The 16350-nt window shown below is 35.8% G+C and overlaps 1 protein-coding gene across 2 annotated transcripts in view; it reads left to right on the forward strand.

Moving 5' to 3' along the window:
* Positions 1-530: 530 nt before the first annotated feature.
* Positions 531-16350, forward strand: part of LOC135099866 (obg-like ATPase 1) — a 51529-nt gene continuing 35709 nt past the window's right edge. For both annotated transcript variants that reach the window (XM_064002481.1, XM_064002482.1), the window contains exons 1-5: positions 531-747; positions 11412-11605; positions 13623-13679; positions 14440-14567; positions 16077-16168. In XM_064002481.1, coding sequence (XP_063858551.1) covers positions 11421-11605; positions 13623-13679; positions 14440-14567; positions 16077-16168 — 462 coding nt within the window. In that variant the 5' untranslated portion in view covers positions 531-747; positions 11412-11420. The remainder of the gene's footprint in view (positions 748-11411; positions 11606-13622; positions 13680-14439; positions 14568-16076; positions 16169-16350) is intronic.

The following is a 16350-nucleotide window of genomic DNA, read 5'->3' on the forward strand; positions in this document are numbered from 1 at the left end:
GAAGAGGAAGAGGGAGAAGTCAATTTAAGGCAGGTGTGTGTGTGTGTGTGTGTGTGTGTGTGTGTGTGTGTGTGAAGAGAGAGAGAGAGAGAGAGAGAGAGAGAGAGAGAGAGAGAGAGAGAGAGAGAGAGAGAGAGAGAGAGAGAGAGAGAGAGAGAGAGAGAGAGAGAGAGAGAGAGAGAGAGAGAGTCATGCTTTTTTTTCCGTCAGTGCATTCAGTGCCAGCAGAAATAGAAGGCTATGATATTAGGAATGTAGCTGTATAATTTGCAGCATTTCATTTATCTATTTACATTTATGTATTTATGTATTGGATGCTTGGTTGGTTGGTTGGTGGTGTGATGTTGGAACGATGTCATCGCTTTAAACAGTGTAACTGTGATTAGATGTCATTGATGTATGCCTATGTAACATATTGCTAGTTATTTCGTTAAAAAATGTTGAATTGCTAACGCATGCAGATATCAATAAACTGTTTCAATAGTGAATTCATTCTCGATCATAAATATCATAGGTAGGTAGCCCATCAGACTAGAGAATGGGAAATGTTCAGTAATTTTTTTATAGTTTTCTTATTATTTTTTTTTTTTTTACTTACTCATGTTTATATATTTATTTTTATATTTTTGTTACTGTTTTAAATCAAAGCTTCCAGTACTATATAATAATTTTCTAACCCTCCGTCTCCTCCTCGTCCATGCGGGTTTGTTTTGGTCCGCGGCCGTCATCCTCCGCTGGATTTTAAAGGTAAATTGTGACATTACACACTTTCCCTCGTTAATTGTCGTCATACTGCAGCTACCAGTGTTATAGCTGTACATGTGGGGCCCGCAGAGCTGTGTGGTGGAGGTAAATGACACAGGCCAGGGGTCACTCCACACCCAACCGTGACAGCTGCTCGGTATATTTTGGTTCACCACATAGTTCACTCGCATAGCAGGAAAAGTCTGCATCCAGCCTGTAGTGATGGTTGGTATGCAGGTTTGTGTGAGGGCAAAGGGTAGGGAAGATGGAGTATGTCATTTACTTCACCTACATTAACGTTTACCAGTCCGGGGCGAGCAAGGTGCAAGATAATATCACTGGTCAAGACTTACATAATATGTTTTGTGTAAGGCTGTAAGCTTGCAAATATTTCTTACAAGTATTTAATGCAATGACAAAAGATGTACAGTTGCCTATGGAATTTTGTCACACCGTCTTGTGTTTCATTCGGTGGCTTACATTATGGCAGCCCCTTCATTACGGCTTGTTTCTTACTGAAATGCAGCTATTACTGCAAGTGTCATTACTGATAAACTTTATTTGGTTAATATGAAATGTAATTCTTGGGCATTTTGATAATGCTTTGGAAAGGATATTTTTTCAAGGTGCTGTTGAAACTTTTCTGACAGAATTTATCTTTTCATTCAGTGTAAGTCAACAGTAATGCTAATTTCTTCTCAGCTCAGCCAAGGACGGACGCCTCTATCTGAAAAGTTAGCTTCATTAACCAGTAATCTGCAGAATAATAACGTTGTCATTGCATAACGTTGCTCAGTCAAACCTGATGCTGCATCGACCAATCACAGGCATTTCTGCCTAATTGATGGAGACATGCACTCAACAAACAGGAAAAAAAAAATATTTGAATCATATTAGCTGACTTAAAATTAGTAGAAGCAGAATCCCTGCATCCAAACACAAAAATACCAGATTCTAAATGCTTTAGTTTCAAGGTGGTGTACATGAAAATGTACTCTCTTTCTTAGGATTGCCATACGTAATGAATGTATCTATTTTTATTGTTTTTTGTGTGTTTTACACATAAAGAAAATGCTTATTAAGAATATACATTTTCTTTTTTGCATCCGATTTTCCTAGTCTGTCAGGGCAAGGACGGCACCTCCTAACAAAGGACTTTGATTTGATATTTTTGGAACCGTTATCTTGAGTGGCTGCCCTTCCTATCCTCGGACTGTGGCCAGGATTCAAACCCTTGCATCTGAGGACCCCTCAGCCCCCGAAGCGCATGCGGTTCCACCATACCACGATAGCCCCTGGTTAAGAATATAACATATAAATCATTTTTATGTAACCTCAAAAAGACAGGGAAATTCCTTGCTGATGTACCTCAAAGCTTGGCTAGTTTTGACAATTCAGCAAAAATAGGTATTTTTCCATCACCAGTTTCTCAAAATTCCCTTAACTGATTGCTTAAAATGTAATAGGATCACACATCAATCCTTCCTCTTCAGTCTTCCATAAACCTGAACTCTTCAGGTGATGTGATGTCTCTGTGGTGAAGTGGTGAAGTGAAATATCTTTCAGCGCTTTCTCGGCCTGTGTTCAGATGGTTGCGTTTCATGCAGTGGCCTGGCTGGTTCCCTAGCTGGGGGGACCCAAGCCTCCTTTATCTGCTTCCTTCACTGTTATCTCTCTGTCACTCACTCACATGAACACCTAAATCTATCATTTTGTAGACACACTAAAGGAAATAGTATTGCTGTCTGTCACTTATAACACATAAGGAAAAATTGTAGTTGTAACGGCTTGGAGGATGTACTTGAGCAAAACACAGTCTACTAGTGTTTTATTTTTTTCTCCAGTAAAATCAATTTTGAGACTTGGGAGAATAACTTCTAACTCTCCCAATAGTATTTTCATTAAGAGGTTGTTTGGGAGCAAATTTGCCCTCATGTAGAATGGCAGTTACTGGCCACTTATCCTCCTCTGAGGAACCAGAGGAAAAGGAATTATTATTTTCCCCTGTAGTCACCACTTTGGTTTGCAGGACACTGAGACTCAGAGGGAGACATCATTGTGAGGGAATGATGTTCACAGGCACAAAAATTTGGGCTGAAATTTGAAATTAAGCCCGCAAAATGCAGGTCAACTATATACCCCACCCACCCTCTGCATTGTATCAACTATAGGCACCATGCTCCCTTTAGGGGTTAAGTAAGAAATATTTTTCATCTGTGGGCTCCTGGCATCAAACAAATGCATGAACTCCATGTTGAATATATTATCTGTGAACAAATGGCTTAGCATCTTAAGGTTCATCATCCAGGCTCACTTTTGCACCTTTCTTCCCATAACTTTCTTCTCTGTTGCTCCTTTTTCAGTGATGGAAATCTCATCCAGCCCTCAACATCATTCATAGAAGGATACCTCTTCAGATCTCTGCTCGGTTGAGTTATAATCAGCCACAGTACATGTGCTGACAGGCATTGTTTAAGCAGCCTACAGGTAGTCAAGCTGCCTCATGCTGTACTTGGTTACTATAATCATTCCCCAACAACATTACTTTCAGTAACTGGATATGACTTATATATATATATATATATATATATATATATATATATATATATATATATATATATATATATATATATATATATATATATATATATATATACACACACACACACACACACACAGTCAGCACCAAAACGTAATGGTGCAAAAATTACACGCCATTACTTTTTACGAATTATCAAATACCCACTCTCTGTACCCAAGAAAAACGTCACATGTATTGGCACGCATGGTGCTGGCAGCGGGGGTGGAGCTTTGTCAGCCACGCATACTGATTTCTGATTTCCTGCCAGTGTGTCAGAAGCATTGGTGATGAGTGGATTACTTTTTGTGATTATAGTTACCAAGTGCAATTTGCAACTTGACCTGTCTTCACATTTTGGCTTGTGTACAGACAGTGCCTTGAGGACCAGAGTTCATTTTATGTCATTTTTGCTTCATCCTTTCTCTCTTACTTTCATATAAGTAATTCCATTTTCATTCTCAGTCAGTCTCATTGTATTTAACAATCCTAAGGATTGTTTTTACTTTCGCAGAGAGAGAGAGAGAGAGAGAGAGAGAGAGAGAGAGAGAGAGAGAGAGAGAGAGAGAGAGAGAGAGAGCTCCGACTTACGTAGTTTACTGTACGTATACGTGTGATGGCGACAGTAGGTAAATGTGACTGATACTTGTTAAAGCCACATGAAAGTTGGGGTGATAATGTGTGTAACTCAGGAGAGTAAGAATTTAGGATTAGGTGTGAAACTTCAGATGGTACTGCATATATTTGTTGTGTTATCTCAAATGCAGTAGTGCAGATGTGCTTATTTTTATTTTTATTTAAATTTTTTCTGAAAATTTTGAAATTTTTATGTTGTTTTCTGATTTCCTGGAACCAGTTAATTTTTTCCCCCATAGGTTCTTCAGTTGCTATAACACACATTTACCATAATGAATACTACATTGGAACAAATCATGTTCATTGTGGCATACCCCACTTTATTTGAATTGGGACCCAAAGAGATGGGAGCACATGTTGTGGACTGATGAGGTGACATTTACAGTGACTGAAGTAGAGGAGGGAAGGTATGAGTGAGGCCAGGCCAAGATCCATACTTTCCAAAGTACACGCAAGCCACAGTCAAACACCCTGATTCAATGATGGTATGGGGTGCCTCCAGGTACCATGTGACAAAGAAGCTTGCTGCACTGCCGAGGAACATAACTGTGAACAAGGACCACTACTTGGAGCTCCTCACCGAACACCTTGAGAGCTGCTTTGACTGCTGCCAGTCCAAGGTGTTCCAGCAGGACAGTGCACCGGCCCACACAGCAAAATTAATAAAGGACCAGCAGGGGAATTCTCCAGATATTAACCCTATTGAGAACATCTGGGGGCTTGTCAAGAGGCACCTCAACCTTGCTTAAGCTCGTGGAGCACCTCCATGACATATGGGACAACCTTGAGCCCTGTCTCTTTCAGTGGCTGGCTGAATCTCATCCAAGATGCCTGGCAAGTTGTGTGAAGCATAAGGGACTTCCCACAATGTACTAGACCTGTTATGTATTCTCCATTTATTTCTTTTTAACTTTTTATGTTGCGTGAATGCACGTTGTGAGGTGATGTCATTACTTTTGGCACTGACTGTATATATACAACTTTAGTATAAAGCCATGCTTTACCATGGCTGCTGGCTCTGGTTGTTTTGATATCAACACATACCATATGTGTTCTTAACACGTATCATAAGATTGTACTCTGTCGACATGTTTGGTGAAAGACTGAAGATTTTGATGATTTTTCCTGGACTATCATAAAGTATATATTAAAATACTGTAATCATGAAAATATAAACATTGGTAAACTGACTTACAGGCCTCTTCCTGGTCCCATACAAATGGTTACAAGAAATGACACTAGAAAACTTTTGAGAAACTTCTCCACATGGGCTTTCATGGGTCATGGGTCATGGGCATGACCTTTCAGTCTTGTAAAGAAAGACTGTGCCTTTCTGAGTGTTGTATTATATTCAGCAGAAGCTGTTTAGTTCACTAATGATATCCAAAGTTAGCAAAAACATAATCAGTTAACAAAAAAGTTAGCTTTGCTAATTAGTAGTTAGTAGATTAGCAAAACCATGCCCACCACTGTTCTCAACACTATTAAATATTGGCAAATATATGGTGATCATTTAGAAAAGTGTTTTTGTATGAGTGTAAAGAGGGGGGGAATAGTGGTGCCCACTGTGCTGTATGGTGCTGAAACATAGAATATGGGAGTAGTGGAGCAGAAATGGTGAAATGTAAAGGAAACAAAGTGTTTGAGCAGCAAGTGTGGAGCAACATGGAGAGAAAAAATAAGAAATGATGAGGTAAGAAGAAGCATTGATGTTTTGAGAGAGTTGACTGGAAGGGGAAGGTAAACATGGTGTTTGCTTTAATTTCAGAATGCCATTAGGAGATATTTTTTGGAGAAAGTAGGATACTACAAGGTTATGCAGCAGATAAGAAATAACTAATTGTGGTTAAAGAGACAGGATGTTCCAGTCAAGAGAGTATTTGTGTCTGTTTGAAGGAAGGTTCCTCCCCCTATAATAGAAAGGTTACGTATAATTTTGCTGAAAATAGAAAGTTATCAGTTTGAAATGAGTAGAATACTGGGTAACAAAGCTTTATCAGCATGTTACCAATTTGTAGCAGATTTTAAATCTCATGAATATTACTATCATTATGAATGAATGAACCCTTGATATTTAGCAGCTTGAGAAAGGAAACAGAGTATAAAGGGCCTGAAGGAAGGAGTATAAAACATGTTAATTTTTAATTTGTAACAATGGAAATGAGTTAGGATTTGCCACAAGAGGTAGATGGAATATTGTTTTAATCTCTTGCCACAGAAAGAAGAGTGTTTATAGCTCCACATGCATGATATTTTACAGTAATATGCATATAAATAATATATATTAGTTTTCTATTAAGACCACAATTCACTCACTAAAATGCTTTTCTAATCTTACCTTCAGCATTATCATTATCATCCTAGGTTTTATTTTGTTTTTTAAAAACCTCTATGCATCAATGAGCTAAAGAGAGAATAGCATTATCTGGCAAGAAAATTTATTTAAGATTTAGTGCTGCACTTGAAAAAAAAAAAAAAAAAAAAATATAAGCAAGTATTTTATTGTGACACTTAAATTCATATTTCAGTATTAAATGCACTACAGTATTTATTTATTTATTTATTTATTTATTTTATTTTATTTATTTATTTATTTATTTATTTATTTTATTTCTTTTTTCTTATCAAGTGTGGAACTTTTTACATAGATATGTAATATATGTAATACATTACTATTTGTGTGGCAATGGAGTAAAACATGCCTTTCTGTCTTGATGGAGGAAAGCCTGGTGCATTTTTATTGCAGCGAGTTAGTCAGCCAGCCTAGACAGAATGCTTTTCCAGCCCATGGTGCTTGTTTTGTTGAAATGAATTAAGCATTTGTAGGACAGTGTGGATTAATTGAGCTATAATGAATGTATTGTCTATAAATTAATACTTCATAGGTTTTAGGTTCTTATTTTAGATGTAAATTTTAACCAGTGGCTTAGAGCAATAATTTTTATATGTACTTCACTTAAACATTCTTTTGGATAATATACTAGGCTGGATTTGGATTTTCTTTTGGAACCTATTTCTGTTGTCCAAGTTTGAATTCCCTTTGAGATGGGGAGAGTCTCCTTTCACCCAGCAGAGAACAGGGATGGGATGTATGCTGAGGGAGTTGTAATCTTCTAAGCTGATAACCTTGTCAAGTTAGGGTTTTTAGAATTCTTCCACTCCATCTCATTTACTAGTTACTTTAATGATAGAATTCTTCCACTCCATTTCATTTAGTAGTTACTTTAATGATGTATAGAAAATGTGGTGGTACTGTAGTATTCTTTCAATCTGGCCACAGAGTGTGACCATGCCTTCTTCCCTGTATGTTTGAAGAGTGAAAATTAATGATACAGTAGATCCTTCTCCAATGCAAATTTCTGTAAAGTGATTTTCATCTAATGTGGCCTAAAAAGGCAGAGTAAAGTCTCTTACACAACCGAGATCTACTCTAACATGACTTTTCATATTCATAACAGTTGCCCATCTGCTGCTACCTCTCTGTGGCTCACTCATGAGTAAGAGTGAAATACCTAAGACTCATGAGTCACTCATTCAAATTGAAAGACTCTTTTCACTGAATTGGGTGTATTGAGTCATCGTTTCAAATAACTCATGTTAAGGACTAGAGCAGTGTGTGTCATGGGTGGCTGAATATGAAGCTTGAGAGAAGACAGTAATAGGAATGATCTTCTAGGTAAACAAGTCAGCCATCCACATGTCATTTTTGGTGTATAACTACCAATAATGGGCTCAAAAGGGAATGTTTGGTAAGGGTGCAGAAGGAAATAAGTAATTTCAAGAGTCCTAATGCAACAGTTTTGCAGTAGTAAATTTATCACATTAAAGGACCGATTGTAAATGTACATGAAATAAAACTGATGGTAGTTTAAAAGAATATACCAACTTGAAGTGTTTGATTTTCAGAATCTATGTAGAATTACTGTTGACCTCAGAGAGGAATCTAATTTTTACTCCTCTTTTCCCAGATTCTCAATATATTTCAGAATACTTGCTAACAGTACCTTGTGAGTTCTTTTTTCATACCCACATCTTCCTTATACTTTCTCCAGCTTGTCTCATTACAATCCATTGTACATTGTTGACCAGAACATCTCAGGGCACTGCATTGGACGTGTCATTTTGTCACCCTTACTACATTTACCCAAATACATGTTTAGTACATGTCTACATATTACTTTTCTATTAAATCTTTTCACTGGAAAGGCACCTCTTACATTACTGTGAATTTTGGACTTGTGACTGTATATAATATTTTAATGTGGCAATCATTCATTACTTCTCTATCCTTAATGACGAGATACTTACTAGCTACTTCTGATACTTAACATTCACTCATGATAGTTATGTAGTCAGTTAATTCACTTTCATTCCCCCAGACTTCCTATATACTTTTGCTTACAATTCCCTTAATTTTCATCCTAATTTTTAATTGATTTTCTTGTCTTTATAATCCTTGTCATTCTCTCCCCATTCAACACTGTTATCTGCAAACAAAACTATTATGTTGCCCTCTAACATCATCTGTGCACAGTATACCTGTCAAAGTGTAAAAAAGTAGGTGAAATAATGGAATATGCATAAAATATGATAAAGAAAGCAATGCCAAGAGGAAGATATGTTTACGTATACATAATTTTAATAAAAAAAAATATGCCTTCATCATGTACATGATACCCAAGAAAAGAGTGAGCAAGTTGTAGTGTTCACTATGCCAGTACACACTACCAAGACATTGGGTTTCAGCTGTCATGACTGTGTTTACATGAGTTGTTGCCAATTGCCAGTTTGCTTCATGAAGGGAACCAGAGAAATATCTCAATGTGAAAGAAGTATATGGTGACTAATATTACTCCAGTGCTGTTCTGGTCATCCGTACTAGAATCAAAGGGAACTTTGCAGAAATTAGTGGCCACGTTTTGTTTTGGCATCACCATATGCAGAAAACATTTTGCCCCAATGCAGTTAAATCATATATTTCAAGTAATGTAGGTGTACACTATATTGATATATGTTATGCAAGTAAACAGTGCTATAATTCAATACATAATTCAATACATAATTCAAACATTGTTTAATATTGTCATGATCCTGAAGGACTACTGCTCATTTAGAGAGCAAGTTTATTACTATAGCATAAAAAAGTAATAAAGTTATGGTTGGTAGAGTTAGCCAAACTTCAAGTGGCACTTCTAATTTGGGACACCTCAGTTTTTCATTACATGTAAACATGGATAGTTGCATGAAAGAAATGAAAGCCAAAGTAGCTGAGGTTGAATGATATACTGGTTTGTGTTACAGTTTGTACAGTGCTGCATCCAGAGCTGTTGCAGAAGGTGGTGGATGTTTTTGAGATTGCATAAAAGGAAGAAGTTGAATGTGATGTGTTTTTAAGAGGGTAAGAGAGGAGGTACCATAGTTGATTTTATTATTATAATTATTGAGTATAAGTGCAAAGTATTGAAGAGCTGCCAGTGTCTTATGAAGGAGAGATCAGAGACATGGACATGGTGTACAACATAACTGTTGAAAATACATATTTGCTATGTATGTATCTGTGTTGAAGGGACACAAGGATTATCTAAGTGAGACGAATAGAGCAGTGTAGATGTTAAGGAAATTTTTGGCGTGAGTGAAGTAGGCAAGGAAATATATTGTAAAGTGGTTGGATAGATAAAGCATGACATGTTGATTTGGATTTATAATGTTTGGATATGAGGTGAGATTGAACTTTTTTTATTTATTTATTTTTTTTATGAAACTGAAGTGTTAAATGGATGAGTATTGCAGAGATTGGTGGATGAGTATTGCAGGGAAAAATATGAAAGGTGAGACTTGACCATACATTTTTGTTTTGAGATATAGATAGAGCAGCAGGCAAACAATATTCACAAAATGTATGCGGAATGATGGTAAAAAAAAATAGAAAATAATTTTTAAAGAATAAAGATTTAATTGTCCTTGATACTTTGTGTGGCCAGTGGATGCCTTCAAAGCAGCATGGACTTATTTTTTTCAAGACATAGAGTCAGTAAGTTTTCTGCAGTAATCCAGATCCATTGTATGCCCACACATATTTGTGACAGCTTCAGCAAAGCAGAGAATTGAAGAGGTGTTCTTTTCTTGAAGTTTGAGTTTCAAACAGGACTTGAACTTCTTTGAGATTCAGGTGTGAAAATTCCCCTGATTGCACAAGGTTGTTCTCTTGCTTGTGTGGCAGCCATTTCATGGCCTTTGCCTTGTGGCATAGTGCACTTTCTTGAATAAAGAAATTGCAGTTGTTTGTTAAAAAAAAAATCAAAATGGCAATTTCATGATGTCCATTCATTTAGATATTCATTGGTGGCACATATAGTGTTCATTGAGGCAGTCCCCTAAATCATGACACAATCAGTGTTTGCTGTTGAGCTGTACATAACGGTGATCAAGGAGATCTATATGTGACGGATGTCTGCTGTTGTACATCACACAAGCAGTTGGCTTGTCGTTCCACAAGAACTTTCTTCAGTCGTCACAGATAAAATTTTTGTATTGTGAATATAGATTTTGTATTGCAGAAAATTGACAGAAACAGCATATATTTTGGAACTCAAAAGGATTTTCTGGTTAGAGAATGAAAACACATTGTCACTTCTCTCAGCAGCAAGCAGTGTTGAATGGTGCACTCTGCAATTGGACACTGCCAAGGATGTGAGAAAAGGGTTACTTCAATTGTATTGCTGGGATGTGTGGGGTTTTCAACACTTATCTGTTCATAAGCTTGTCTGTACCTGTTGTTGTCTTTCCAAGATGCCCAGAAACAGATTTACAGAATGGAACTTGACCTTTTGAGAAATTCATCATTTAAAAAATGAGGCTTTAAATGGCTGTCTTCCCTTTTCCTCTGCACTAACAAACAGCCATATTAGCTTGTGTCAGGGATAGAATTGCATTCTTTTCTCGGTCAGCAATGGTCTTCAGCTCCATTCTTTGATGTGAATGCTCCTTGACTGCTTACAGTGAAGACTTGTCTTCCCACTTCCTCTGCCTTCAAACATATATATATATATATATATATATATATATATATATATATATATATATATATATATATATATATATATATATATATATATATATATATATATATATATATATATATATATATATATATATATATATTTTTTTTTTTTTTTTTTTTTTTTTTTTTTTTTTTTTTTAAGTGTTTGCTGGATATGTTTGAATGTTATCATGGAATTGATGAGAACTTGTTTTCATTTTGACTTAATTATATTTAATTGTACCTTGTACAATTAAATATAATATCTTGAGTCAAAATATTCTTAATTTGATTTTATGGTGTGTGAACTACAATCATCAGTGTAGCAAAGTATAAGTAAAAATACTACAAAAATCAGATTTACCACAAAGATGTTGAAAAGGAAAATTCATTAAATCAGTATTTGCATTTCAGTAGCCAGACATGCCACCCAAAAAAGCAACCTTGCCTGAGCCAAAGCCCCTGATTGGCCGTGTAGGGACCAACCTGAAAGTGGGCATCGTGGGGCTGCCCAATGTGGGGAAGTCAACCTTCTTCAATGTGCTGACCAAGTCCTCTGCTCAGGCTGAGAACTTCCCTTTCTGTACCATCGACCCCAATGAAAATAAGTATCCAGTGATTGCAAGGATGTCTTCAGATTTGTGTGACATTCATTGCTTTTATCATCAGATGCATTTGTTGGAACATTCCTCCATTGTATTTATGTTGTTTTCATTTATAGTATCTGTGTGTTGAGTTAATATTTGTATTTTTTTTCCCAAATTTCTGCACTTTTTAGATTACCTCAGTTTCCACATACTCCCCTTTTGGTGGTATCAGTGTGGCAGTCATCTTACACAGTCTTCATACCAGAAGTGAACAGTCAACCTTTTATTCCTTAATATCCTATATGTATTTCCAGATATCAGTTGTTATGGCTATGTTGATATTTTACCCTACATCATTACTTCCAGGTCTTTTTCTCTTTACTTGTGGTATTACATATATTGTTTTTCAACTTATATGTCTATGTGGGCTCCTTCCACTTTTCCCCCTTTCCATCACATGATTATTACCTGCATTAAAGCCCATTATATATCTTATGCTTCATTCATGTCTTATGTTTAATTCATCCTACAAGTCTTCACAATCCCTGTGGCTTCTTTCCTTCCTTGATAATTTTGCATCATCTTCAAGAAAATAATGTAACTACTCAGTCCTTGAGGCATATAATTTACGTACTATATAAAAAAGCATCATTGGTGTCAAGACTGATCCTTGTGGTACCCCATTTTGTCACTTCTCTCCTTTATGATTTTTCATCTGTTACTACTGGTCTTATTTATCTTCCCCATCAGGTTGTCTTTCACCCTGTTCTTGATTATTCTCTTCAGTTCTCTTGTAGTTTTCAATGTCTGTTATAGTCCCCTGCATGGAATATTATCAAATTCCTTTTATGTATATGCAATCTTCCCATGTGTGTGTGTGTGTGTGTGTGTGTGTGTGTGTGTGTGTGTGTGTGTGTGTGTGTGTGTGTGTGTGTGTGTGTGTGTGTGTGTGTGTGTGTGTGTTACTTATTTGGCAAATACTTTAAACACAGGCCTTTAGCAAATACCTTGAGCTCAGGCCTCTTACTTGTTAACATACATCTCAGGACCATATATAGTAATCCTGTAGGGATGTTACTTTCAGTATGATTTTAGATTCAATTTTTTTTTTCTGAATTAGTCTTGTTGGTAAATCAGAAAATGTACATTCACCACATTAAATGCATAGTTCATATAGAATCATCCTTATAGACAATGAACATAAAAGTAGAAATTCATTGTGCTGTAGACATGGAGGTCACTATAATTATGGACCATCTTTAGGATCTAGGCCTGCTCTGTCTGGGCCTGTAATCAGTGTGACAGTAGGCATCAATTTCCAGAATGTATATGTGATGTCCTTGTGGGCAAGCCAGATGCTGCTCCCTGTGGCATGTCACATTGTTATTTAGCTCCCTGTATGTGGCTTTGGTGATCAGTATGGCAGAGGATGCGGTGTGAGAGAGCTGGTGTGACGTGTGGTTTCCAAATAGTGGTGATGGATGTGGTGGCAAAGACTTTGTGGAAATTTGTGGAGTTATTTACATTTGTTGTCATGCATATGTGCGTGATATTTTATCATAAGCACTGTGTGAGATCAGTGCCACCTACTTGGCATACATTATTGTGATATGAATATTACATGATTTTCCCAAAAAATCATGTGATATTCAAAACCTCCCCCTCACACTGAACTTGGTAAATGTTGTGTATGTTTTCTTGTATTACTATATGTTTATTGTTGAATAAGTTATTTCTTATTTAAGACATGAATCACCTCAACAGAGGATGTATCCTGAAGCATTTTTTTTTTTTTTTTTTTTTTTTTTTTTTCTCACACTATTTATTTATTTATTTATTTTATTTTTTATTTATTTATTTTTATTATTTTTTTTTTTTTTGTGCCTTAACATTTGTTTAGTTATTATTGTGTTTATTTAGTTTTAACCATAGGAGTAATTCTAATGTAAGCAGTAATGGCACATACACACACACACAAACACAAACACACACAGTACTGTGACAGATGATTTTAATATTCTGTTCCCTCTCCACGTAGGGTTCCTGTGCCTGATGCAAGGTTCACCTACCTGGTCGACTTTCACAAGCCAGCCAGGTAATTATACTTGGTTGCTGTGTGCCCAGAACCATCTATTGTTACCTGAAGTGGTAGAAGTGATGTATTATGTGATAATTGAGTTTTGTCGTAGGCAAAAGTGTGAGAAGAATTGGGAGGATCTTTACATACATGTATTACCTGTGCTTCATGGATAGTGTAACATAAATATAACTTCATAATTTTTTTTATAGTTGTCCCTCATTGTAGACAAAATCTAGAAGTAATGGATTGCCATTTCCAATTTTCAATATTTGTTTATAAGATAAAATATTTATCAGTAAACACAAAATCTGTGTACACGTTGTATGCTCATAAATTTTGCCTTTTCCTGTATGTTGTCTCATGAGTGCAGTATCCATGTAATTATCTGCATTAGGTGTAAAGAAGCACCATCATTACAATGTTGCCATTATATTTTGTTTTATATATCTCATATTATTTGGTTAGTAAAAAATGCTATATCTTATTTGTAGAAATAGTTTGTGAAGATTGATAACAGTTTTTTAATCCAGTTCCTTTACTAATAATATTAACCATTTAAAATGTCTTGCTAGTGATCTTGCTTTTTCACAGAAGTGCCTAATCTTGGATTTTGTTTTCTCACTATGTAGGAACAGATTTTTCTTTACTGTATTGAAATTATATGAACCAAACAAGTGATTGTTCATAAATATTTGTTGAAGTTGCTAAAGATATCATGTGAAACATACATACATAAACTATATACATACTCAGTACTTAATATTTTGTCCTGCAGCAAAGTTCCTGCTTTCCTGAATGTGACAGACATCGCTGGCTTGGTAAAGGGTGCTGCTGAGGGCCAGGGTCTTGGGAATGCCTTCCTGTCCCACATCAAGGCCTGTGATGCCCTCTTCCACCTCACTCGTAAGGCTGCCTCTTAGAACACGGGCTTTTTCTCTCTTATTCATTAGCTGCAGGAATTATGTTTTATAGCTAGAATTTTTTGTATTAATCTGCATTCATGAACTACATGCAATTTTCTTACACCAAATGAAAAATTATGAACTCCAGCTTTTAGATATGTGCTACTGTATGTTGGTTTATAAAGCTATTCATTAGCTAGAATTCCTTAAGATTTGCAAGAAAAGATTTAGTTTTGAGCCATCCTTGTTATAGTTGCTAATCCCCCTTAATGGTGCACTTGTTCAGAAGAAATAGGTATTGAGCAATTTGTAGGATCATGGAGACAAGAGTTACATTACAGTGGAGTGAACCAATCCCTTCCCAACTGTTTAAGGATGATTTCCCCGTGTGTTTGAGACTCTAGTGATATGAAAGTCACAGCACTACACTGCATTCATAAAAATATTATTCAAAACTGGCTACCAGATATATATGTCTTATTGTAAGTAAATTATTTAAAAAATGTTATTGCTCAATTCTTCTGTCAGTTCACAGGCTCTTCAGTGTCCAATTATTAATCTAAATCATAATTAGCATAACATTTGATGTTCTTTAAGAATTTTTATGTAGAGCCTCCCTGTCCATCTGTGTTTGACATCAGTTTCCAAGATTTCCATAAAGGAAGTGGCTGGAATAGAATGGTTTACTTTTATTTCTGTCCTTGTACTACCTCCTTGCACTTGTATGCTCCTGCATATATCATTCTTCTCTTGTCCCCTTTCTCTCACACACTCAAGCACTTGGTACTCATTTTTGTAAAGTTATTTGTCATTTTTAATCCACTGCATCCAATATACTCACTCTTTTTGGATATCTCACTTTCTGTTATTCTTTGTATGTGGCAATATTACAAAACTGGTGCATTCAACTATGTAGAGGCAGAAATATCAAAGATAACATATGACATCATTCAGCAGAGGCAAAGTAAGTGCAAAGGTACAGTGTTTAATATCTAGAAAAATTTTTGCATTTTGAAATTTTACCTAAGATATATAGATTCATTGGTCAGAGGTACTTTATTTGTCTGTAAATGTTGTCTTTGATATATATATATATATATATATATATATATATATATATATATATATATATATATATATATATATATATATATATATATATATATAGACACACACAAGCTACATATTTGTATACCCTTGCTAGTATGGGACAACCAAGATAAGGTGTCCTCACACACACACACACACACACACACCCACACACACACACACACACACACATCATTTTCTTGGAAATATTTGATTGAATCTCAATATTTACATATTTGTTAATCTTGTGTTATATATATATTTACCTACATCTCTGTATATCAAATGAATTTTTATCACCATATCTTAGCCAATTTTCATACTACCCTGTCAAGGGGTAGCATGCAACTTTCATCTATATGTTAAATTTCCCATTTGTCTCATCCCTTCTAAAATGTTAATTCTTTCCTCTCTCTGCAAGGTGCATTTGATGATGATGATGTCACTCACGTGGAGGGCGATGTCAACCCCGTGCGGGATCTGGAGATTATCCTGGATGAGCTGCGGCTCAAGGTAAGCCTGGACTGTGGGATTTGGAGAGCAAGGATGGCTGGGCTCATTAAGCCACAGTCTGTCATTTATTTAACATACAGTTATCTTTCCAGTCTTTTGGTTCATAGTTGTCTTTCCTTTCTTTTGGTATATACATCTTTATTTCATTTTGATCAAATAATGTTAGTGTGTTAGTTAGTCAA

The sequence above is a fragment of the Scylla paramamosain genome, chromosome 4 (genome assembly GCF_035594125.1).
Source record: "Scylla paramamosain isolate STU-SP2022 chromosome 4, ASM3559412v1, whole genome shotgun sequence".
In the NCBI taxonomy this organism is placed as follows: Eukaryota; Metazoa; Arthropoda; class Malacostraca; order Decapoda; family Portunidae; genus Scylla; species Scylla paramamosain.